At 39.3% G+C, this 24006-nt stretch overlaps 1 protein-coding gene and 1 pseudogene across 2 annotated transcripts in view; one reads left to right on the top strand and one right to left on the bottom strand.

Annotated features, from left to right (window-relative positions):
• Positions 1-24006, bottom strand: part of LOC121438786 (WD repeat-containing protein 7) — a 280932-nt gene that overhangs the window by 61257 nt on the left and 195669 nt on the right. For both annotated transcript variants that reach the window (XM_041639215.1, XM_041639214.1), the window contains 4 exons: positions 17310-17496; positions 2416-2533; positions 809-958; positions 170-252 (listed from right to left, as the gene is read on the bottom strand). In XM_041639215.1, coding sequence (XP_041495149.1) covers positions 170-252; positions 809-958; positions 2416-2533; positions 17310-17496 — 538 coding nt within the window. The remainder of the gene's footprint in view (positions 1-169; positions 253-808; positions 959-2415; positions 2534-17309; positions 17497-24006) is intronic.
• LOC121438857 lies at positions 8941-9038 on the top strand (annotated as a pseudogene).

A 24006-nucleotide genomic window follows, 5' to 3' on the forward strand; every position in this document is an offset into this window, starting at 1 on the left:
TTAAATAACTAGTTCTATTATTTCTGTGTTCTTATCACAAAACTGCAGAATTTTTCTAGAAAGTAATCAAATGATGATTAATACCTGGTTTTCTCATTTACCTCACTAAAATGTTAATTATTTGTTACTGAAAGTCAGTTACTTTGCATGTTGTTGAAGGTTTCATTACCTGCAGATAGCTGGAAAACATTCCTGAAGACCCTTCTTTTTAACTAAAGATCCTTCAAGACAGTACATGATGATGTCCATGACCTTTGAGAGGAAAGACAGAGCGAAAGTTAACTTCAAATGCTTCGTTTTTAAAAATTTAAACGCACCTCCATTGCACCTCATTTTGTCAATGCAAATCCATATAGTTTGATTAGTATTTACCTTAAAAAGAATAAAAGCTATTTTAAGCCTATGGATGCTACTGTTAACTTTGGTCTTGTCTGTAGAAACTCACTGTGCTCATGTGCACAGTAGGGTTACTACTCAAGCACACAGTGGAAGTGGCTTTAGTTACAATGGATGTTGATGACAACAAAGTCTTTCAAATATTCTAATACATATCAATTCCATGTGAATGGTTAATGAATGGCTACAGCAATCAATGTTAGTTTTGAGGAAATGGATTTAAGGCCTATTGCAATAGCACAGAAGTAACTAATCTCAGTTATGTGACACATTCCCTCTCCCCTCCTCCCTCTGGTCTTCCCTTCTTCCTCCCTTATTTTTAACCTCTTATTTATTAAATTTAAATTTATTAAATATTTGTTTTTAAGTATTTAATGCAGGCACAGGTGTGCTGGAAGCTAGCTATTCTCACCTCCACAAGAAGATCCACAACATCGGTAGGCATTTTTTCAATGAGAATTTCAATGACTCTCAAGATTTCCCCTTTAGCTCGTGCCAAGGTTGTTGTGTGTATACTCTGCTGGGACTGGGTGTTTGCTGCAAGAGCCGTGTGTCTGTGTACCTACAAAAGAATTGCAACACTGTAGATGAAATTGCTGCTCTACACAGATTTATATTTTTAGGCACTGGTTTATTTTTCACTTATTATAGAAAAAAGAAATAAAAAAAATCATCAGAACTGTAAAAACAAATCACTCAGGGTAGGTAAGGAATTGTTTTTTGATCACAAATAAGCATTATGTATAATGCAAACTAAGTAAGTATGGTCCAATAAAATCTACAACTTCCTAGTACACAATTATTATTATTATTATCATTAATTTTGAGACAGGGTCTCATGTGGTTCAGGCTGAGCTTAAACTCTATGTAGTTAAAGAAATGTTTGAAATGTTTCTCTTGCCTCCATTCAAATTTTTTCCCCCAATGGAATGTTTCAGTATGAATATCCTAACATTTCATTAAAAAAATGTTACTATGTAAATAATACAAATAAAGTTCAGAAATATAAGTAATATAAAGACCTCTTAGACTAATATAAAACTTCCTCAAGATAATAAATATTACATATGCATAGGAAAAACTGGCTACAAATTTCCAAGAAAAACCAACCTCAACGTAAAGATTTGCTACAAGTGTAAAACAAGGAAGGCTGTGTGTACTAAACATGGTGAAAGCTTATTATCACTACACCTGTAGTCCAAAACTTTACTTCAGATATGAATTCACAGGTCCACTGCTTCATGACCGACCATACAGACTACTGCCAAGACCATCTTCCCTCTCTTCTGGCTACTTTCACATTGTGCCTATTAGGAAGGCTCTGGAGCAGGGGCGGGCCCAGTAGGCTTCAGTTATCAGAGGTATGTATTTACTATTTTAAAAGTTCATCATAGCTATAGGAAAAGCAATTCAGACAGAGCCCACACCTTACAGACACTCCGCTGCACAGTACTAAGGCCAAAATAGAACAAACCTTTAAAAATGTTTAGGAACTTCTCCTCTCTCACTCCTAAGATGTATAGGAAAGAACATAGAATCGGCTCATCGTTCTTCACTAGTTTGTCAGTGGATGTGGGCAATTAGTTAGAACACCAGGAATGCGGGAATCAATGAACTTTCTGGTCTTTGTAGTGAAACAGAACAAAAAAAGCAATCAGCAGTTTGATGGCTTACATTGTTGTGTACAGTTGGAAAGCCATCGCTAAATAAGTGTAATTTTGATTACAAGTATTTGCTTACACTTGAGAAATGTAAATACCTTTATACCTTTTAATTTGGATAGACAGACCTATTACATTTAATATTGAAAGTACTGTCAAATATACAAGTGTGCTCATTCTGAGAACAGAAAAAACATGAAAGCCCAAGTCCTGAACGCACAGCGGTGGAACTCAGTGCCTATGCAGATGTGATACAATCATTTCAGCACGACGCTATTAACTTGCTTTGTTTTATAACTGTGGGTCTGACCCTGGTCCGCTGAAAGGGAAGATGAGGCATATGAAGGCGGCTGCTCACCTCCTTAGCTATGGTGGTGATGAAGGCGGGTGGTCTGGCAGTGGCAATGAGAGAAAGGGCATGCCGTGCAGAGCGGGCAGAGTCAGCTGCGGGGCTCAGAGGCAGCCCCATTGTGATGCTAAACAGGGATCAGAAAAAAAGGAAAAAGAAAAGAAGCATTAGAAATATAGACTCAAAAGATTAGACACAGCTTATAATGTCAGTTCAAGGTCAATGGGAGCACTCAAACAGTTAGAAGATAATAGACTTGGAACAATGAGCAGTGATTAAGAGTCAGGGTGTTCCAGCATCAAATACAAAATCGAATTATTAACCATGAAGATTGAAAACAGTATGTGCATCTGTCCGAAAGGTTAAAAATGCCTTGTTAACAAATTATCAAGGACTACTACTGAATACACATCACAAAGCTAAGGTAGGGATGCAGACTGTGCTGGGTACTTTAAAGTTATGCGAAAGATAATTTGCTCATAAGGACAGGTTAAAAAACTATAATTGAGACACTTTTGTGAAAGGAAGCAAAACTCATTCCTGTTTGTGGCTACAGAAAGAACTGAGAATGACAAAACTGCTTTCAGTTAGCTATCGTTTTTATCCTTTTTTTTTTTATTTTTATTTTTTGAGATAGGGTCTCTCTGTGTAACAGCCCTGGCTGAACTAGAAACAGCACAATTCACGTACGCTATTGTAACCCCATTCGTCAGTGAGGCTTGCCACCCTATACCACATAAGAAAGCCATTATGAAAGTCCTCCCCCCCCCCACACACAAGAATGCACCGCCCTCAGATGGCCCAGCCTCAGTTGCTCATCTTATCATCCATAACAGAGAGCATTCAACTGCTCCTCTCAAACAACTAGGCAGGGTCTGAAAGAACCAAGGAGGTGTTTGAGAGGAGCAGTTGCAAGCTATTGTTTTTAGTTTGAAATCTCTGAGCACCGCTGGCCCACTCCACACTCAGAATGGTCAGAGCCCACTGCTGAGTACCCGCACCACCGACACTCTTTAGCATTTAAACAGAAAGTAAACCAGCTAGTATCAAATTTCCTAACAGAAACAAGAGACAGCAGACAGCCCCTTTAAAGTGACATAGGTAAATGAAACAATCCTAGACTGTGAGAACTTGGGTCCTGATAGGGCAGTGCTAATAATGCATTCCCACTCTAACTAAAATAGGAAAGCAGTCTTATCCACCACTAAACTCACTTGGTGCATGTGTGTGTATATATATACACACACAAATCACTGTGAAAAATACTAAGACTTTTGACTAAACTCTAGCTAAGGAGCCATATATTAATTATACAGTTGAAGTATTTTATTGCATTCAGTTATAATTTTTCTAGCTAAATAATTTTAACTTAAATGAACATGTGAAGATCCATTAAAATGTATTCCAAACAAGGCGATCTGTAAGTATAAGCTAGATTGTTTAATAAACATTCTCAAAAAGTTGGTTGGTCCCTCTATAATCAAGCTAAGAATAGTTGTCTTAATTTTTAGCTGAAAATCAAAATGAGTTACATGGCTATTCTTAACCTCAAAGGAGGCAAACTGATGGCAGAAAATTTTGCTTTGCTATTTAGTGACTATTGTGCTTGAGAGCCAGTGGTCTCAACCTGTGGCAGTGACCCCTTTGGGGTTGAGCCTCAGATATTTACGTCACAATTCATAACAGTAGCAAAGTTACAATTATGAAGTTAGTAACAAAAATAATTTTATGGTTGGGAATCACTACAACAAGTGTTAAAGGGCCACAGCATTAGGAAGGCTGAGAACCACTGCTTAAAAGGATGATAATATATATAACTCTCCCATGTCTTTATCCAAATTGAGGGTACTACAAAGTAGGGATCTCAGATAAGAAGAGTACATACAGCCTTTCTTTGATATTTAGAAAAAATAAGAAAATAAACTGAGCATTGAGAACAAGCACACATCCTGTACCAAATAAACATGGAAAGTGAGGGTTGCATGACCTTTGGCTCCTGGGTACCAGGGGCTGGGAAGAGGCAGTATGCCTGCTACCTAGTCTCTCTCCTGTGTTAAATGCCACCAATTCAAATTGAGCAAGGAAATGTTTTCTACCTGAGGATGAGACTTAAGAGTGGATTGTTTACTATTTTGTAAATCCACATTTTAGGTTAACTTCCTTAAAAGCTCAAAAGCTAGTTAAATATTTTAGATATTTACTGTTTCCTTTTATTTCCAACAAATCAAATGAATAGGAGCCGACGATATTGAAGGGGGGGTGAAACAAATCAAAATGCAAGTTAATTGAATAATTCTGAACAAATCGACTTTTGTAAAATCGCAAATTTTGTAAGACCAGTCGCTGGGCAAAAGCAGCACCAGTTTCCTGGGGAGTCCACCCCACATCAGGAAAGCTACACAAAGAACTAGAGCTAGAACTCAGGGGCTGAGGTTAGAGCAGGCTTGCTTGTGCTCTGCTTCATGTCTTCTTATATTTACCCCCAAACACCCCTACAAGGCGATACAGACATTTCATAAATGAAAAGCCAGGTCAAGAAAAGCTAAGTGAGGAGCTAAGGTAGTGGCGCACCACAGTCCTTCCATGTTTGTTATCCGGGTTTCCTAAAAAGATTAAATGGAAAATTCCAGCACTAATCAATACGTTCTAAAATGTATGAAATTTAGAGTAATGTGATAAAGTCTGAGGCTGCATTGTCTGGTATATGAATCGTATCTCTGTCCCAAGTACACACGCAGTATATGCTGTCTGTGTGGTCACTTTGAAGGTATCAGCAATGCTTATGTGCAGGTGGCCCTCTGGAGATACCGAATACTGTATCACAATGCTTATACACACAGTTCATCTTACCTGTCTCTTCATATACGTACCACCCAAACAACCAGAAAACATAGTATGGTTTGATATTTGATGGAGGGATCTATATTCATAAAACTTTTATTATACTATGTCGCTATGATTATTCAATTTTATTGTTTTTCTAATATCTTACAGTGCATAAATTATAAATTCAGCTGTATTACAGATCTCTATGTAAAGGAAAAATACTACATATAAAAGGCTTTGGATTACCATGGCTTCGTGAATACACTGGGAGTGTTAGAATGTGTCTCCATAGGTAACTGACCTTTATAGAAAGCAGAGAGTAGCGGGGCATGGTGACACTGAGGTGACCTACATTAATGAACTGATAACATGACTAAATTTAGTTGCTTTAGATGAAAGGCTACACTGCTTGCTTCCCTGAGAGAAGTTTGTGGAATTTGTTGAGATACTGAGGTTTCAGATCTTTTATTAAATAGTTTAAATGAAGAATAGCTTCACGTACCAATTGGGTTTATTATAATATTTGAGACTGCTCACTTAGGACTGAATAACCAACCTATCGGGGGCTCACCTCTGGAGAAGACTAATCCTCCCTCTCTCAGCAGCAGGGTGTAGCTTCATGCTGTATCTAGAGATGACGCTATTGGCAGCAGGCATCCTAGTCCTCTGGTTCTTACTCTTTTTTTTTTTTTGGGGGGGGGGTTCATCGTCCAGAATTTTCTCTGAGCCTTAGTGAAGGAATTGTGATGCAGATGTAACAGTTAGGGACAGGTACCCCACAGTCACTATTTTCTGTGTTGTGACCAGTTGTAGGTCTTTGTAGCAGACTCTATCTGCTGCAAAAGAAGCACCTTTGAAGAGGCATGAGAACTACTCTCGTCTCTGTGTATAAACATAAATATTTACAATACAGTTAGAAATTACATTGGCTTAGGAAAGTGGCAGAAGTGGGTTCTCCTCTAGGGTCTGTGATCACTCCAAGGACAGACAGACAGTGGACTGGGTTTACAGTAGCAGACATGTATTCTCTCCTGTTGAGTCAGCCTTGATTCCAATTAGACAACTGGTGGTTATTGCCAAAATAAAAGCCACGACAGCACTATTGGGAATATCTGGCTAGGCTGCCCATTACTGTGGTTCCTAAGTGTCCCAGCTAGGAAAGGCCTAGGGTTCGCTTTTCTCCCTTGGCAGCTCGCATAGCACCTTTTCACACCGTGGAACTTGGAGTTCTCACTGTGATTGAATATCCCCCCAAAAGCAAGGATTATCCTCCAGACTATACAAATAACTCAAAAAAAAAAAAAAAACCAAACAAACCAAAAAAAAAAGATAATCAAGAAAAATATCAATTTAAAAGTGAGCTTTGAATCTTAATAAGAAGGAATGAAAATGGCTAAGAAATATCTTTATAAATGGTCAACATCCTGGGCAATTAAGGAAATGAAAATTAAAACCTCTTTGAGAGTTCATCTTAGCCCAGCCAGAAGTCTAAGATCAAAAAAATAAAATAAAATGACAGTAAATGCTGGTAAAGATGTGGGGCCAGAGGACCCTCATTCTCATTGGTGCAACTGTAAAGTGGAACAGCCCTCTGGAAATCAGTGTAGCGGATTCTCAGAAAGCTAAAAACAGATCTACAAAATGACCCAGCTATACCGTTCCTGGGCCTGTGTCCACAGGACTCATCTGCTTAGCCATGTTCCTGTGCTCTATTATTTGTGTGCTATGCATTTTAATGTGAGATTCTATCTGAATGAGAAGCGTGGAGGGGAAGGGCTGTTTGTTTCTGGAACCTGTGTGTAAACCCAGCCTTACTCTATGCTCTTGATTCTGCTCATGGGCTGTTGTGTAGATCATTTGTTTTATAGATCTATGGGATAGGCCTTTGGGTTTAGTTTTTATTCAACAGAAATTGGATATCACAGACTATTTTACTAAGTACTTCCCTAAACACATATGCACGTGCGTGCGCACTCACACACACACCCCTATCCAATCAGAACCACCAGGGATGAATGCTGTTACAGATTAAAAACATGGATGTAAACATAGTCTCCTTAGGCAGAGATCCTTCTTCTCATGACCGTTCATGAATCCAATTCTTTGGCTTGTTCCATTTTAGGAAAATCATTTCAAAATTTCCAAGAAGAACATTTTAGTAAAATGTTACCATCTAAGATAGTGAGACATCAACCTTTGTCAAATTAAGGAATACTCTAAGTATACATTCCAGGAAAACATTAAGCTTTCTGCAAACAAGTCAGCAAATCTTAGACATCAGTAACAAGGCTTTGAAGACAGTCCATATCAAAAACAAAGAAAGCTAACACTGTTTTAAATACATTCTTACTACATGACTCCCAGGATTTCCAGCCCATGCTTTCTTGGAAACACTGGTTGTTAATATCGGTTTCCCTTGACAAAGAATACACAACACCTCTGTGTCAAGTGAGAGCTTTACCTTTAAAATATTTAAAATTTTTAGTTAGTATTATTATTGTATATGTATACGCTTGTGGAGGTCAGAGGACAACTCTGTGGTCCTCTCCTCCTTTCACGTGGGTTCTGGAAGGAAACAGGTCATCAGGCTTGTATTGTTGGTCAGTGAGTGCCATCACTCAGTGAATCCTCTCATCAGTGCTGAGAGCTTCAGTGTATAACTCTAGGCAGTATTCATTTCCAACGCTCAAAGATAGAAAATTTTCCCTACTCTTTAGACATGTATCTTTTAGAAATATTTCCTGCTGTTGCATATATTTATGGTAAATAAAAAATTATGCTGACCTGGTTTATGTAAAGGGCTTTGTTAGATTATAAACCCTTGTAGGTTAGTTTTTCATAATAGGAAAAATTGCCCAATGTACAATTCTAAAGAATGTTTGTATTTGTAGTGTATTTCTCTTGATCCCTCAAACTTACTAGAAATGGTTGAGTTTGAGTTAAAATATTCAGTTCTTCTCTTTAACCCTATATGGTTCAAAAGGAACCCTTCCAGTGTATGGTGCTTTTCTGTATCTCAAAGATTCTCGGCTTCCAGCAGCTCTGTTTCCCTGCCGGTGTTCGGTAAGCTGTGACAATACCTGAAAAGCAATAGGCTTTCTGAAATCCCCACGTCCTCAGCTGTGGTAGCAAATGACAAGCATGGCCCCTCAACAGCTGGGCTGCGCTCCACTGTTCTTCCACAATAAAGGCTACACCGTGACTTAGGCAAATAGAATCTGAATCCCAGGCCACACAAAGCCAGGAAGAGGCCAGTCTTTCAAGAGCACAGGAGTTTTCTGCTTGCCTATAGAGCAGAATTTGCCCAACATTTCTAATACTTTATCAGTATATAGAGACTCAGAGATCTTATTTTAAAAAGGACTTCTTAAAACAAACAAAAGCTGTGTTTCTATTTTTATCATAATTAACTGGGTAATTATGAGATTCGATTATTTCAGGAATGCACAGCTTCATTGTGTTATTATACAACCCACATTGAATAAATATACCATCTTGCCCCTTAAATCCTTATAAAAGCTGCTACCTCTGGATCGCTTACCAAACAAATAGCACACGCCTTAAGTACAAAGGTTAAGAAATAGGAATCGAGAGTCCTGAGTGGCCCGATCCTGCGCATGCGGAGTGCACTGGGCCAGATTAAGTTAATGGAGACTGTCATCTCTAAAACACAGTTTTATTAAAATCACTGCCTATCATTACAAATAAGTAAGAACCAACATATACTAAAACTGGAACCATCAAAGAGGATTAGCATGCCCCTGTGCGAGGTTGGCAATTAAATTTGTGAAGTGTTCTACATTTCAAAAAAATTTTAGTGATATTTAAATAAAAAATTTAATTTCTATAAGGTACAAAATCCTTAATGAAAATTCAATTAAATCCAAAAGTACATTTAAAATTTTGCATTGACCATTTTTTTAATCTTTATTTAAGTTGCTTTGAATTTTATAGGTGTAAAGATTTTGAATAGTTTTATAGTTTTAGCTTTTGGAGTCAGCTAGAACTGAGATTAAACCTGTAGTTAGAGACTGATCGTTCATTTTCCCAGCAATAACCACACAGAAACTGTGTTATGTACAATACTGTTTGGCCAATAGCTTAAGTGTATTGCTACTAGCTCTAATATCTTAAATTAACCCATTTCTATTAATCTACATATCGCCACGTGCTCATGTAGGTGGCTTTCGTACGGCTCAACAGACTCTGGGGAACCAAGCTGTTGAAGCTGTGCCCAACTCTTCCATGGCTAGCCTCCAAAGGACAGGACAGGCCCTGGAGAGCCAGGCTGGGGATGCTGTGTTCCCTCTCCTGTGACTAGCTTTGTAGAGCTGCAAAGGTCCTGGTGAGCCAGGTCAGGATAGCTACAATCCCTTTTCTGTGACTGGATTGAGTACCCTCTTGCATGACTATAAACCCATGGAAGCTGCATACCCTTTTCCACAGCTGGCCTCCCCAGGGCCTGCCACGACAAGGAAAGAGGCACCCCCTATTGCTGCTGACCTTTCTAGGACAGAACAAGCCCTGGGGTGCTAGGCCATGTGTTGGCAAAGGCTGTTCATTCGTTCCCGGCTACTTAGACCTGAAATAATTACACAGAAACTGTATTAATTAAATCACTGCTTGGCCAATCACTTAAGTGTATTGATAGCTAGCTCTTATATCTTAAATTAACCCATTTCTATTATTTTATATTTACCACGAGGCTCGTGGTTTACCAGCAAGGAACAGCCGCAAGATCAGGCGGGATAGAAACCTTCGCCATCAAATGGTGCCAAAGTGGACAACTGCATCCACATAAAGCCTGAGAGAGCTCGGAAAGTAATTCTAGACACAAAAGAACAGAATTAAGCATGGCTTCTTGATAGCAGCATTTTCTGGGGTGGGCTCTGTTTGCAAGAGGCAAGCAGAGGCACAACTCCTTAAGAGAGGCTTTATGACTCAGCTTTAGCTGCAAAAACCTCGCAGCCCTTTTAAGAGGCCCCATCACAAAGCACTTAATTGGTGTTTATGAACAGCTGACAGCATGCTTCTTGGTGGTGGCATGGACCTTGTAACTCCATAGGTTTTGACAATAAACATGGCTCTTGGTAGTACCTCCACCGTGAAGCTAGACTCTCAGAAAGCCAAGGAATGTGGTGGATTCAGATGTCAAAGCCACAGCTTTAATCCTAGCCATACTGGTTAGCAAACTAAAGACTCATGTGGTCAGAAAAAGAGATAAACAGTAAAGATAAACTCGGACGAAAAAAACGAAACAAACCTCTAAATGATTTACAGTGTGCTTAAAAATATATGCAGGTTTGTGGGGGGGGGGGGAAGAATAAAGAATAAAGTTCTTAAAGACAGAGAGAGAGAGAGAGAAGTTGGGTGTGCTGGCACACACCTTTAATCCCAGAACTTGGAAAGACAGGTGGATATCTGTGAGTTCAAGGACAGCCTGGTCTACAAGGTGAGTTCCAGGGCATCCAAAGATACACAGAGAAATACCATCTCAAAAAAACCAAAAATTAAAAATAAAAAAAAAATACAGTTTAAAATAAAGGCACTTAAATATGGAAAATACACAGAGAATCTGGATACTGCATGTTATTGTGTCATCTTTGAATTGTTTGATGGCTGAGCAAGGAGCAACAGTTGCTAAAAGACATTTGGTTATAAATGCTGCTGGATTAATCCAACATATATATTTTGAAAATGTTTTGAAGTCAAAATTTAAGTCAAAAGATACATTACTTTGGAAAAGAGGTTTTGCTTTTGTTTCTTCAGGAAATGGGGGCAGTGAATTCATTCTGGGTTATGAAAAATTAGGTTTGAACAAGGAAGAGCTCCTGAAACACCTCTGGTAAGAGCGGATGGCCTGGATGATCCAACATTTCAGAGGACCTCAATTGGAGTTTCCTCTGAGTTCTACATCCAGAACAGCTTCAAGACTGTTGGCTGAGATGATCAAGACTCACAAAACAATCCAGTTAGGACTTGACCATAATCATAAATTTTCTTTAGGTCCCCATAATATTATCAGTGCCTGCAATCAGCAGGAAGTAGCCTGGAAGAAATGGATTATGGATGTTTTTCTTTGTTTAGTGTATTGGTTATAAGTTGTTATGGATAATGGTCAGAAGGATATTAGATTCAGAGCTATTGTTTTGAAAAAAGGGGGGGAGGGGAAGTGCTCTGGGACAATGGTCTTCTACTCTGTAAAGATTTGTCACTTGTATTGGTCTAATAAAATGTTCACCGGCCAGTAGCAAGGCAGGAAGCATAAGTGGGGCAACCAGAATAGGAGAATTCTGGGAAAAGGAAAGGTTCAGTCTGCAGTCGTCACCCAGACACAGAGGTAGAAAGATGAGAGTGCCTTGCTGATAAAAGGTACCCAGCCACGTGGCTAACACAGACAACAATTATGGGTTAATTAAGATATAAGAGTTAATAAGAAGCCTGAGCTAACAGGCCAGCCAGTTAATGATTAATATAACCCTCTGTGTGCTTCTTTGGGATTGAATGGCTGCAAGACCAGGCAGGACAAAAACCTCTGTCAACATAAACCCAGTAATTTTTACCATCTAGAAAACAAGAGATAGCATCTCTCATAGATTCATACACTATATCTGTGTGTGTGTTCACTTGCAAAATGGGAAAGATCATGTTTACTGCCTTGGGCTTCTGTATACCTAAATGAATGTGTTTGCAATAAGCACAGCACATAAACTCCTGAGTAGCATTGTATATTGGTAGAGTAAGCAATAAAGGCTCAGACGGAGATAGAAATTAGGTAAGCAGTATAGGGTAAAAAGACTTCCAAGAAAAGAACCCAGTTTTATCTAGACAAAATCCCAAAATTCCCTTGAGCCCCTGGCTGCCTCATTGTCAGAGACACCAGAAATTTAGAGGGCTCTGATGTCTAATTTAGTTCCTAAATGATTTTAGGGTCACCTCTTCAGAGGTTGGTGTGTAGAGTAAGAATTAGATTCAGTAAGGGAAACCTCATTCTTGTATGAGGACAGAACCCCTGGCCTGTGACCTAACGCTCCAGTTTGCCCAGGTCAATCACTTAGTTAAAGAACCACCCCTAGGAAGACAGTTTACAGTAAGTCATGGTAAGGAGGTGGGCAGAATGTATCTTTTAGAGGAATATTGTATTTTCCTTCTCAGAATATCCACCCCGAGCACTGTAGTTTACTGGTTTGCAGCCATGCAGCTTTGTACATCTGCCCACTTTTCTGAAATATTCAGGTTAGTATATGTTCCCTTACTTTCTTCTAGGTCTTCTCTAAGCAGTCACTGTTTAACACTTTGGGACTCTGCAACATTTTAGGCTTTCTTACTTTTCCCCAAAGCTTCCTCCCAGTCGTGTGGATGCTTGTCTGTCATGTGTCTGACCTTCATGACAGGACAGCTTAAACAGCATGACCCTACCCCCCACAACACACACATACTCCTATTCTCCTCCAGGAAGCTGCTGAGATTTACAGCTCGCCTGCCATGGGTTTTTTTTTCCTTTTAAACTCTAATAAAATTGTCCTTGAGCTTCCATTTGAGTCTGTTCTTAAATTATTTATTAATTACACTAAGAGCTCCGAGAGGTGAATCCCAATCTCCCCTGGATCAATTTAAGACTGCACTTGGAACCCGCAGATCTATCTCACATCAGTGCACACAGTAGGTGCTAACTACAAGTCAGGAACCTCCAGCTGCAACCAACCTTCGGCCTAACCGTTCTACTTCCCAAAGACTGCTGGAAAGGAAGCAGTTGTGTTTCTTAATAGGTGAATTCCAGTTTGCATCCTGCTGTTAGGTCAGAGGACATTTACTTTCAGTTGGCATTTGTTTAGAGACATGCCAGAGCCTGGCCTGGTGCTGTTGTGTGTCCCCGTTATTCTCCACAGCCTATTCTGATGTGAAAACCCAGGCACACCTGCTTACCCTGTTAATCATCCCAGAAGGCCTGTCAGCGCCTTTACCAAACTCACCTCAATGTCCTGGCCATTGTGAGACAGTATCTTTGATTCCACCTGAAACTAGAAATATCTAACACTAATCCTTTCATATATTAGTTAATAAATAAATGCCTGCATGTTAGTAAGCACAACTTCAAGCACAATAACTGGGAAAAAACACTAGAAAAAAGTGCTGATGTTGTCTAGACAGAACTAGACATAAGTGGTAAGTCAAAATTCTACTGAAAGGTGTTATGAATTCTGGGGAAATGTTCTATTGACCTCAAGGCACCTTACAGGTCTGTGACAAAAACTCCAAGTTCCAGTTCTTACAAGGAATGCCAGTACTTGAAAGAGAGGGAGGAAGAACTCTTGGGTGATACAAGAATGGGAATAAAGAGGGCAATAGTTGCTATGGTTGCTCTTTCCATAAATGTGAACTGAATTTTTAAGCACTTGGCATTATATTAACTTTTTCACACTGCGAGCTTAGCATCATGGACAGAATCAAGGCAGTTGAGCCCTGTTATTGTGTACATAGCAAATCAGCCACAGCAAGGCAGGAGGAGTGGGTGGCTAAGAGTCACCTTTGAGCCCCTGAGTACACTGCTGTTTTACTTCCCTCATCTCAGTCAGTACTCTGTAGCATCTACCAAGTGTGTCATGGATGGAAAAGACCATTTTCAATCTAAATCACGTTAGAGATTAATAAGCAAACATTTTGTTGTTTATTATGCAATTTATCATGATGGAAAGTACATTGGACTCCTCAAGGCTAAATGCTGACACATTTGTTTATTCAGTGCTATGTAGAGAAAGTCATACTAATCTTTGTGAGAGAAAGTATGTAAAAGCAAGATTTAAATTACCTACTGAAAACTACAGGATTTATGTCTCTTGACACTCTCTGAAGATGTACATGTTTACTTTGAACATGTTTATCTTGCTAATATACGCTTGATGCAAACTTATTTTAAAAACAAAATTATAAAAACTAAAACTAAAATGAAACCTAACCTTCATTCCAGGAAACAAAACAGAATATAAACTTGTGCATTTGGGTTTGAACAGATCTGAAAACAAACCATTTTATTGACTAATTAAACATACTACATGTTTCTCAAGTGCCTGCAACCCATGCTGTGCTCTCCTGTAGGTACACAACGTCGAGTAAGGAGGAGACTAAAGATAGAAAATATGTTCTTAAGATTTTCGCAAAGACCAGCTGTCTTGTACTATTGGTGCAAATGTATGGGCCAACACCCCTCCTAACTCCAAAAGTTACCTGGGAAATATCTGCTGCCTTCCTTTATCAGAAACTATTCTGGCCACTAATCTATAAAGCTGCTTGCTTGCCAGCCTGTAATCTGTTGAACACTGGGACTACCCCAACAGCATCTCCACTTACACAGCAACTGCCATGGTAACTCATCAGTCTCTTAATGCTCTGGTTGTCTCTATTTGACTGGCCTGTGGCATATCTGTGGGCCATCATCTTGATTGCTAACTGATGTAGAAGGACCCAGTTCACTGTGGGGAACACTAACCCTAGGTGGGCTGTTATAGGTACCTATACGTGAAAGTTAGTTGAGGCCAGGGTATGAGCAATCAGCATTCCTCCACGATTTTGCCTTCAAAGTCCTTTCTTGACTTCTCTCAAGGATGGACTTTGACTTGGAAAGTGTAAGGGAAATAAAACTCCTTGCTGTCCTAAGTTGGTTTTTGACAAAATGTTTTATCACAGTAACGAGAAACAAATTTAAAATACTTAAAATGTTCTAACCACTCCTCTTAAGTTCTTTGCAAATATAAGCTCATTTTAGTTAGCATCGGCCTTTTGAAACATTAATCCCATTCATGTAGCTAGGGAGACCTAGAAGTGACATTAGAAAATATGGAGGTGTAACAAGAGGAATAAGAGGAAGCAGCTGACTAGTGTTGTAGAATATTATTTTAAGGTGTGTTACATTTGTTTATGTTCTGCGATATTTAATGATGTAAAGAAGTGTTGCTTTTGCTTAGGCTGCATTTGTTTAACTCTGTGAAGCTGTGTTATTATGCCTGTCTAAAACACCTGAATGGTCTAATAAAGAGCTGAACAGCCAATAGCAAGGCAGGAGAAAGGATAGGCAGGACTAGCAGGTAGAGAGTATAAATAGAAGGAGAACTCTGAATAAAGAGGAGAAAGAATGAACAAGGAGAGGAAGATGTCAGGGTCCAGCTACCCTGCCACACCACCAGTCACAGAGTAAGAGTGAAAATAACATATACATAAGTTAAAAAGGGAAAGGTAGATGGGATAATTGAAGTTAATTTAATTTAAGAAAAGCTGGCTAGAAACAAGCCAAGGCATTTATAAGCAATAATAGGTGTCTCCGTATGAATTTATTTGCAAACTGGATAGTGAAACACCCGCCCCCCCCCCAAAAAAAAACAAAGACCAAAAGAGTAATAAAATCATTTTAACACCCAACATGGGGCTGGAGTAAAAAAAATCCAACAATCTAGGTTTGCAGTGAATACCCTCCTACCAGTTAAGGCGGGGGATAGGTTTCCACTTAGTGCACTTAGCACATCTAACTGAAGGACAGTAGGCCCCTAGCGTGCTGTAACTGGAGGGAACCGTGCATAAGGGAAAGCAGCCAGAAAGCAATGAGCAGATCATTTTAGTTCTAAAAAGGTCAACAATAACGACACTGGCATGTCAGTCATTTTTCCACAGAGATGTATCATGGAGCAGTCGAGGAATTTCTACCACTTTCTATTCACTAGAATGAGATACTTTAAAAAGTAGATGGAAAAATGCAAAGTTTGTTTGCACAGTGCTGCTGATGATGAAAATTCAGCCACTATGAAAAACTGTTATGTGACTCCTGGAAAATTTAAACATGGAATTATAAGTTCTAGTAATTCCACTTTGAAAATGAAAATGAGTTCTCACATAATCACTTATACATGGATGTTCACAGTAGCTCTGCTCACAAGACCAAAAGGTAGAAAATAGCACATGTCTATCAACAGATAGACAAGACAATATCTAACCACAGGTAGGATGGAATTCAGCTAAAATACAAAATAAAACAGTCAAATACTACAATATGGATGGATTCTGTAAGAGGGATAAGTGAAAGAAGGGAATCATAAAAGAATACAGGAGCGTGGCTTCATTTCTGTGAACTACCTAGGACAGGGAAATTTCAGAAAGGCTGAAGATCATTGTTCCTAAGGCATGTAGGCAAAGCAATGGGGAGAAAGGCACCTACCCGGGGCTAACACTATTGGGAACTAGGCAGCCGTGATGGCTGGACACTGTCAGCTTACTTTTGCCGACAATCACCAACTTTATGTCACTTGCACAATACACCCCAGAGACAGCTGTTTTCCTGGGTCAGGAGACTGGGTCCTAAGAGAGCACCAATGCCCATCTGCATACCACAACCCCTAGCCAGCTCATCAGCACACGTTCCCACTCAATTCAGGCTCTCAACTCTTTCTGTACATTTTCATCTTCTGTTGTTCTTAAAGTGATGATTATGTTAAAAAAATTTAACGTATTTCATTTACTAAGTGAATGTGTGTGTATGCATATCAGTGGAGGTCATAGGACAACTTGCAGGAGTTTGTTCTTTTCTTCCATCATGTGGGGCCAAGAGATTGAACCTAAGATTGTCAGTCTTGGTGGCAAGTGTCTTTGCCCACTGAGCCAACCTACCTTCCCAACCCCAAATTGTCTAGTTCAATCTTCTATTATTAAAACAGTTTTGATCTAGGACCAATTATGTATATCATTTTCCCTATAAATATGTTTATACAATTATTAATCAGTAATGCCTTAAGGTATAATAAACACAATTTGAAAATTATGTAATAGATCATTCATTATCTTAAGGTTTCATCTCAATTTTCTATTTTCTGTTGAGTTTATATTTTTTTGTGTGTGTGTTTATTTTTCAAGACACTGTATAGCCCTATCTGGCTTTGAACTTGCCGCAATCCTCCTGACTTGGCATCCTGAGTGCTGTGACTACAAGCGTGGCCATCGTGCCAAGTAGATTTACTGCTGATTACACACACAGTTTCTAAAGTACAACCAACACCTCCAACAACAACACCTGAACCCACTGGGATCACACATACTTGGCAAGTTGTTTCTCAGCATCTGCACACAGCTCCAGAAGCCCCATCAGCACAGCGGACACATCCATGTAAGGCTCCCACACAGTGAACCCTCGCCCAATCAGGTCAATGGCAGTTCTCCGGATGGTGCTGTGAGGAGGAAGCTTGGGACTTGGTGGCTGTAGCAGAAGAAATGTCAGTGCCTTACCTAAAAGAAAAAAAAAATCAGAATATTAAGTATACTTTGAAAATATAAATATACTTCAATTTTTCCCAAAAGGGTTTGAACAATAAACCCCTAAGAGATTTCAAGCTTATACTTTGTTTAGCCCTATATTTTCAAGAGGAAAACTTAGGCTACATACAACATTTTACAGTATATTAAGTGCTTAATTATATAACAATTATATATAAATATATACTTCTATATTTAAATATGAGTGACCTAGCTCCTGATGCCCTATTCAAATCAGAATCACAAATTAATGATGGTTCAAATAGTGTAACCTTTTTATTGTATCTAACACAGGTAATGGGCAAACATGCCCATCTTTAGATGGACTCGTCTTTAAAGGCGTTATCAGTGGAGGGGCTACAGAAGGCACCATGTGAGATTTGAGGTTTGAGACATTTCTTTCCACATTCTGGTACACTTATAATACCATTCTTCACACAAGTTTATTATATAAATAATAGTAGCAAAACAGAATTTCTAAGTCTGATGTAGCCATCTAACTTTGGATGTGCATGTTCCCTTGTATACTGAAGGCTGAGCCTAGTGACAGGATGCTCACCAAAGCTCAGTGGCCATTAACTACAAAGGACCATTGACTTTAAAAGGCACCTTGACACTCAAAAGGGGAACCACTAGAAATCATGGGGATTTAACTAATTAATATATTCATTCATTAGGGTTTTTTTGTTTATTTTTGTTTTTTTTGACAGATTCTCTGTGTGAGGCCCTGACTGTCTAAGAACTCACCATGTAGACCAGGTTGGCCTCAAAGGCACAGACATCTGCCTCTCTGCCTCCCAGGTGACGGAATTAAAGGCATATGTCATCACCTGAGGCTAAGAAAACTAATTTTGAAGAGCTTCTTTTGTTTGTTCTCCAAAGGAGAAGTTACAAAGCCGTTCTGGAATTGTAGCACAAGCAACCCACTGAGACAGGGCACGCTGGCATCAGGTACACTCTGAGGGAGAAGCAGGCTTTCCTAACCTTTAGAGACTGCCACTTCAGTTACTCACCGAGCCTCTGTATCCTTGTCTATGAAGAAGTGGCAATGATTGCTTTCTCTGATGAAAGGTACACGTGTGTACTGTGCTTATGCTACAGAATGGATTCCCAGCGAACTACCCTAGTAAGTGCTCAAAACAAGGCATGCTGGGTTCATAAAGAACATGATCAGTTAATACCCACTTTCCTTCCTTCCTTCCCTTATTGTGTGTGTGTGGATAACATCAGAGACAACTTCTGGGAGATGGTTCTCTCCTATTATGAGAGAGTTGGGAAGAAAATTCAAGTAAGCAGGCTTGGAAGCAAGAGCCTTTCCTGCTGAGTCATCTCACTGACCCGATGCACCCATTTTCTTAAAAGTGTATACCTGACACAAAAATTAGCTACTTATTCTTAAATAGTCAACTACTGAGTAGAATGGCTTGAAATGGAGGTGAAAAGGAAAAGTTCTATTAGACTGAGTCTACGGCTGCATTCTGTATATGGTGATTCTGAACTTCTCAGTCACAGAACCTTTTAAATGAAATGCAAATACATGCAATGGAATTTTATTCAGTTATAAAGAAAAATAAGATCATACATTTGTAAGAAAATGGATGGAAATGGCAAGCACATTAAGTGAAATAACTCAAATTCAGAAAAAAATTTCTCTTAGATTCTAATTTTTATACATGTTTCTAGGGGTGTGGGTGGAGCTCATAAAACTAGAAAAGGAAGCATCAAAGTAGAAAAAGATGTTCTTGGGAGGCAGGGAGAGTAACAGATCACCTGTGACTTAAAAGAGAAGGGAGGCTAGCTCCTGCCTATAAAGCTTGACAACCTGAATTTGGCCCCTTGGCATAGGGAAGCTGTCCTGACACTGTCTGCATGCTGTGGTCTGGCAAGGCTCTGCTCCCATCCACACCACACCTCCACACAACAAACAAACAGCAGGGGCGCTATGGGGAAAGGAGGAAGACCAGCAGAGGGGAATTAGCAGGACAGAGAAAAGGATTGAGTCAAGAGCATCATCATCAACAACAACAAAAGAACACATGAAAGTACCACAACAAAATCAATACTTAAGAAAACTTGTTAAACAGACACACACAGACACACACACACACACACACACACACACACACCTGGTATATACCAAATCATTTCCCCTAAAACACTACATACATAGACACAGCCATCAATTCTGTGTCAGAATGACAAAGCAGTCATGACCATGGGTTCACTACTCATACATAAAACTAAAAAAGTAAAGTATACTCAGGAGGTCTCTGAGGGGAAAAAAAAAAGAATCTCCCTGAAAATACTTCATAAGGGAGTTATGAATTTACCCATGTTCAACCACATCAATGAACTAGTAAACCATTTATGCTTTAGTTTCAGAACAAAGAATTAACATATTCCTTTTTAAAAAGTAGTCCACTATTCTTTATACTCTGGCCATGTCTTTCAAACATGTCTGTGCCATTTCCTCTTTCTGTTAACTGTGCCAGTCTCTTGAGGGCAGGAATGGTATTTCTTGTTCCCCTCTGCATCTTCCAGCTTCCACAGCACAGCACACCCTGGTGCCTACCGTGGATCTCATATCTGCCTCTACTGCATGTGCATTCTGAAAGCAGTCCCTAATTATGGTAAGTCAGAATGCTGGTACAAAATGACAAGAAAACTGTCACCTTCCTGTTTGTTTTCAGGAAGTTGTAGAAGCGGCAGAGAAACCCATTCTGCTGTTCTCTGCAGACTTCCTTAAGCAACAGCAGGAAAGACTTCCAGTCTCAGGGGGGCTCCCTCAGGCAACAGGGAGTAAGTTTCCTAGATACAATGTTTTAAGCATTTCAGTGGTCAGCCCCTCTTACTGCAGGCTGCCACATGTTTGCTGAAGTTTGTCTATGTTGTGGGCTGATGTCCAATCAGGCATTGGTTCGAGAGGTTGGTTGGTTGGAGAGGCAGGGTTCACATTCAGCTGGTGGGAATGGATCATAGAGTTCCCTAGCATACTTGAGAAAGAGTCCTGAAGGTAGAAGAGATAGAGTAGAAGGATTCATGGACCTTTCTGAGCACAGAAGTAAACTGCGGCAGTGGGTGTTTCGTCCTTTGTGATTACCTCAGGTTTTTAGCTTTCATACTTGTCCCTGAATTTTATTTTATAACAGATGATAAATGAAATCAAATGTGATTCAATATGGGCCCCATTTGTAGGCAGAGTTTTTTCTGTCCTGCCAGTCAGCTCTATCCTACCACTTGGCACCCAAATAACCACATAGAGACTTCTTATTAATTATAAATGCTTGGCTGATAACTCAGGCTTATTACTAACTAGATCTTACGTCTTAAATTAACCATATTTATCTATGGTCCACCACATGGTGGTACCTCTTTCCAGCATGGCATGTCTATTTCCTGCTTCCTCTGCATTTGGCTGGTGATTCTGTCCTTCTTCCTCCCAAGGTTCTCTCAGTCTGGCTCTCCCTCCTATGCTCTTCCTTCCTAGTTATTGGCCAGTTGGCACTTTATTAAACCAATGAGGGTAATACATATTCACAGTGTATAAAAGGATTATTCCACAGCATTTTTCCCTTGTCTAAATAAAAAGGAAGATTTTAACTTTAATATAGCAAAAGTATATATAACAAAAACAGTTATCAATTAAGAATTATAGTTACAATATCTAGTCTAATTGTATTTGGCAAAATTAGAGACAATACTCTATTATCTATCTTATCTTTGTCAGTCTGAAGTTTTACACCTAATTTACCTTTTATCAAAACAAAAAACCTTTAATTTTTGTATTTAATCTTTAACTCCATAAAAGACCCCAGAACGGTATAATATTACCTAATAACAGGAACATCTGGCTGCCAAGACAGTCACCCAAAGTTAATTTAAGATATTAACAAATATAAGCTATCAGCTGAGCATTTATAGTTAATAAGTTCTGTGTGATTATTTGGGAGTTGCTTGGTAGGACAGAACTGACTGGTAGAAGAGAAGAACTCCACCTATACACATGAGTTCTAAGTGATGGACCTGGCTGCTCTCTAAGGGTCTCGATCTAGAGATGCTGAGGACAGCTTCCTCACAACTCAGACATATTCATTCTGAGAAAAACAACAACACAAACAAATAACAACAGCAAAACAATAAAAGACTGGCTACTTGGTATTTCCTATCACTGTTCTGGTGTGGTAGAAAGGGCAATCTGGAGGAGGTGACCACATGACCTTGAATGAAACGGCAAGGAGGAGAAACCAGCAAGGGTTTCTCAGAAGACTCTTATGCCCGCAGTGCACCATCAGAGTGCCTGTTCCTCTCATATGTGGTAGTGACCAGCCATGGATGATAAAGATGGTGCCTAATGTGAAACACAAGATCTCTGAGCACCATTGCCCATGCATCAATCATTCAATGACCTTCTGCAGTTTAAACTGTAGTCTCCAGATAACAAAGATTCCAACCATTATGCCAGGGCAAGTTTCACAGATCTGGGAACCCATGTGGAAGGCATCAAAAGATAAGAGAGAGAAATGGCTATCTCCACACATGGCTTTAAAGTCTATTAATAAGAAAATATTTTTTGAATTTTTTATGAGTTGTTTTAGAATTACAAAGACATACAAATGCCAAAATTCCACATCTGTACCAGAGAACTTATTCAAAACAACATACGTAAATCACAGACGTTACAAAGTTATACTGAATTAACTCTTCTGGTTTCAAGACATGTTGGTCAGTAAAGATGGTGAGAACTCTCCTGTGTACCAGGTTTTTTCTTTTGGACTACCAAACAGCTCCCAAAACATAACACAGAGACTTTTTATCAGTCATGAATGCTTGGTCTTAGTTTATGCTTGTTTCTGGCTAGCCTTTTTTATTTAACTTAAATTAACCTGTTTCTCTTCATCTACATTTGGCCTGGGGGCTTTCAACTTTCTTTCCTTCAGTATATATTACTTTCAGTACTTCTCATGTCTGTCTGGAAACTGCATGGCTTCTGGCCCCAGGCATCTCCCTCTCTTTCTTCCTTGTGCTCTTCTCCTTCCTCTCACACTCCCATTCTTTTCAAGCTAGATTTCTCCTCCTATTTGTTCTCTCTGCATGACAGCCCCACATATCTTTTCTCTGCCTAGCTATTGGCCATTCAGCTTTTTGTCTTGCCAACCAGGTGCTTTAGGCAGTCAAGGTGAAACAAATACAACATGAACGTAACACACCTTTACACAGTTAAAGTAACATTTTGCAGTACAAACAAATGTAACACATCTTTGCCTAGTTAAAGTAATATTCCACAACACTCCACAATCTAAATAATGACATCAATGCCCTAGAGGAAATTTAAGTAGGAATTAGCTAATCAGAGGCAAAGGTAAATGGAAGAAAACAGTCAAAGCAAAACACAGAAAGATCTGGAAATTACATAGAATTTTGTATGACTCTGAACAGGAAAGTACTATAGGGTATGCAGCAAGCAATTTCTGCTACTCCTCCCTGCTTATCTTAGAATGAAATTCTTCCCTCTCTCCCTCCTTCCCTCTCTCTCCCTCTCATCCCCTCCAACACCCCCTCACCTTTCTTCATCCCTTTCTCCCACCCACCTCATGGTGCTAGGGACTGAAGGTAGGCATCACTCATGCTAAACAAATAGTATGCAGTGAGTCATAAACTAAGTATTTAACAAACAACATTCTGCCTTTCACTTATTCTAGCTTCTTTTTAGATTTGTTTTTATTCTTAATTATGTGCACAGGTGTGGTTGCCTAGACGTCAGAACAGAGCATTGAATCCCCTCAAAGTGGAGTTAAAGGCAACTGTAAGTCTTCCCGTGTAGAGCTGGGATTCAAACTCAGGCCTGAGCCACATCTCCAGTCTCCAGGTCTCCAGACAAGCGTTTGATACCTCTTTCATGGTAATTTTTACTTGGTCATTTATTTCCAACCTGATCCATATCCAACACTCCCTTGGTTATGTGAAACCGTAAAAAGGCCTTCCTTCCCTGGCACAGGCGTAGCACAGCGCGGCATTCACAGCTGCAGCTTGGCAAACCCTGCTTTAAGTTGTATGTGTGCAACACAGTCAGCCACCCTGCTTTCCAAGAGTCACCTACAAACCTGTCTTAGCCCAAGGCCCGATTCCCAGGGTTCTAAGATTAAATGAGAAAAATATCAACAATAAGGTATCTATCTTAAAAGAAAAGTTATTAAATGGAAAAGAATGCTTATTTGAGGTGATAATGGGATTACTACTTTCTTGGTAAAATTACCTTCTTAACATCTTAATGGAATACAGACATTTTCAAAACCATTACATACAAAAGTATTTTATAATGTTGGTATCAGACAAAAGAAAAAACTTGAAACAGTTCTAAATTTCCTCAAATGTAATTAGATATAATTCTATAAATTTTACTGGTTTATGGTACTTCAAACACTGCAAACCACAGCCACTTAGAGAGATTTAATGTCGTGAGGAACTAAAAAGAAATGCTGTCTC

Source organism: Microtus oregoni, unplaced genomic scaffold, assembly GCF_018167655.1.
Source record: "Microtus oregoni isolate MIOR12 unplaced genomic scaffold, Mior012 000057F_ref0000458, whole genome shotgun sequence".
Lineage (NCBI taxonomy): Eukaryota > Metazoa > Chordata > Mammalia > Rodentia > Cricetidae > Microtus > Microtus oregoni.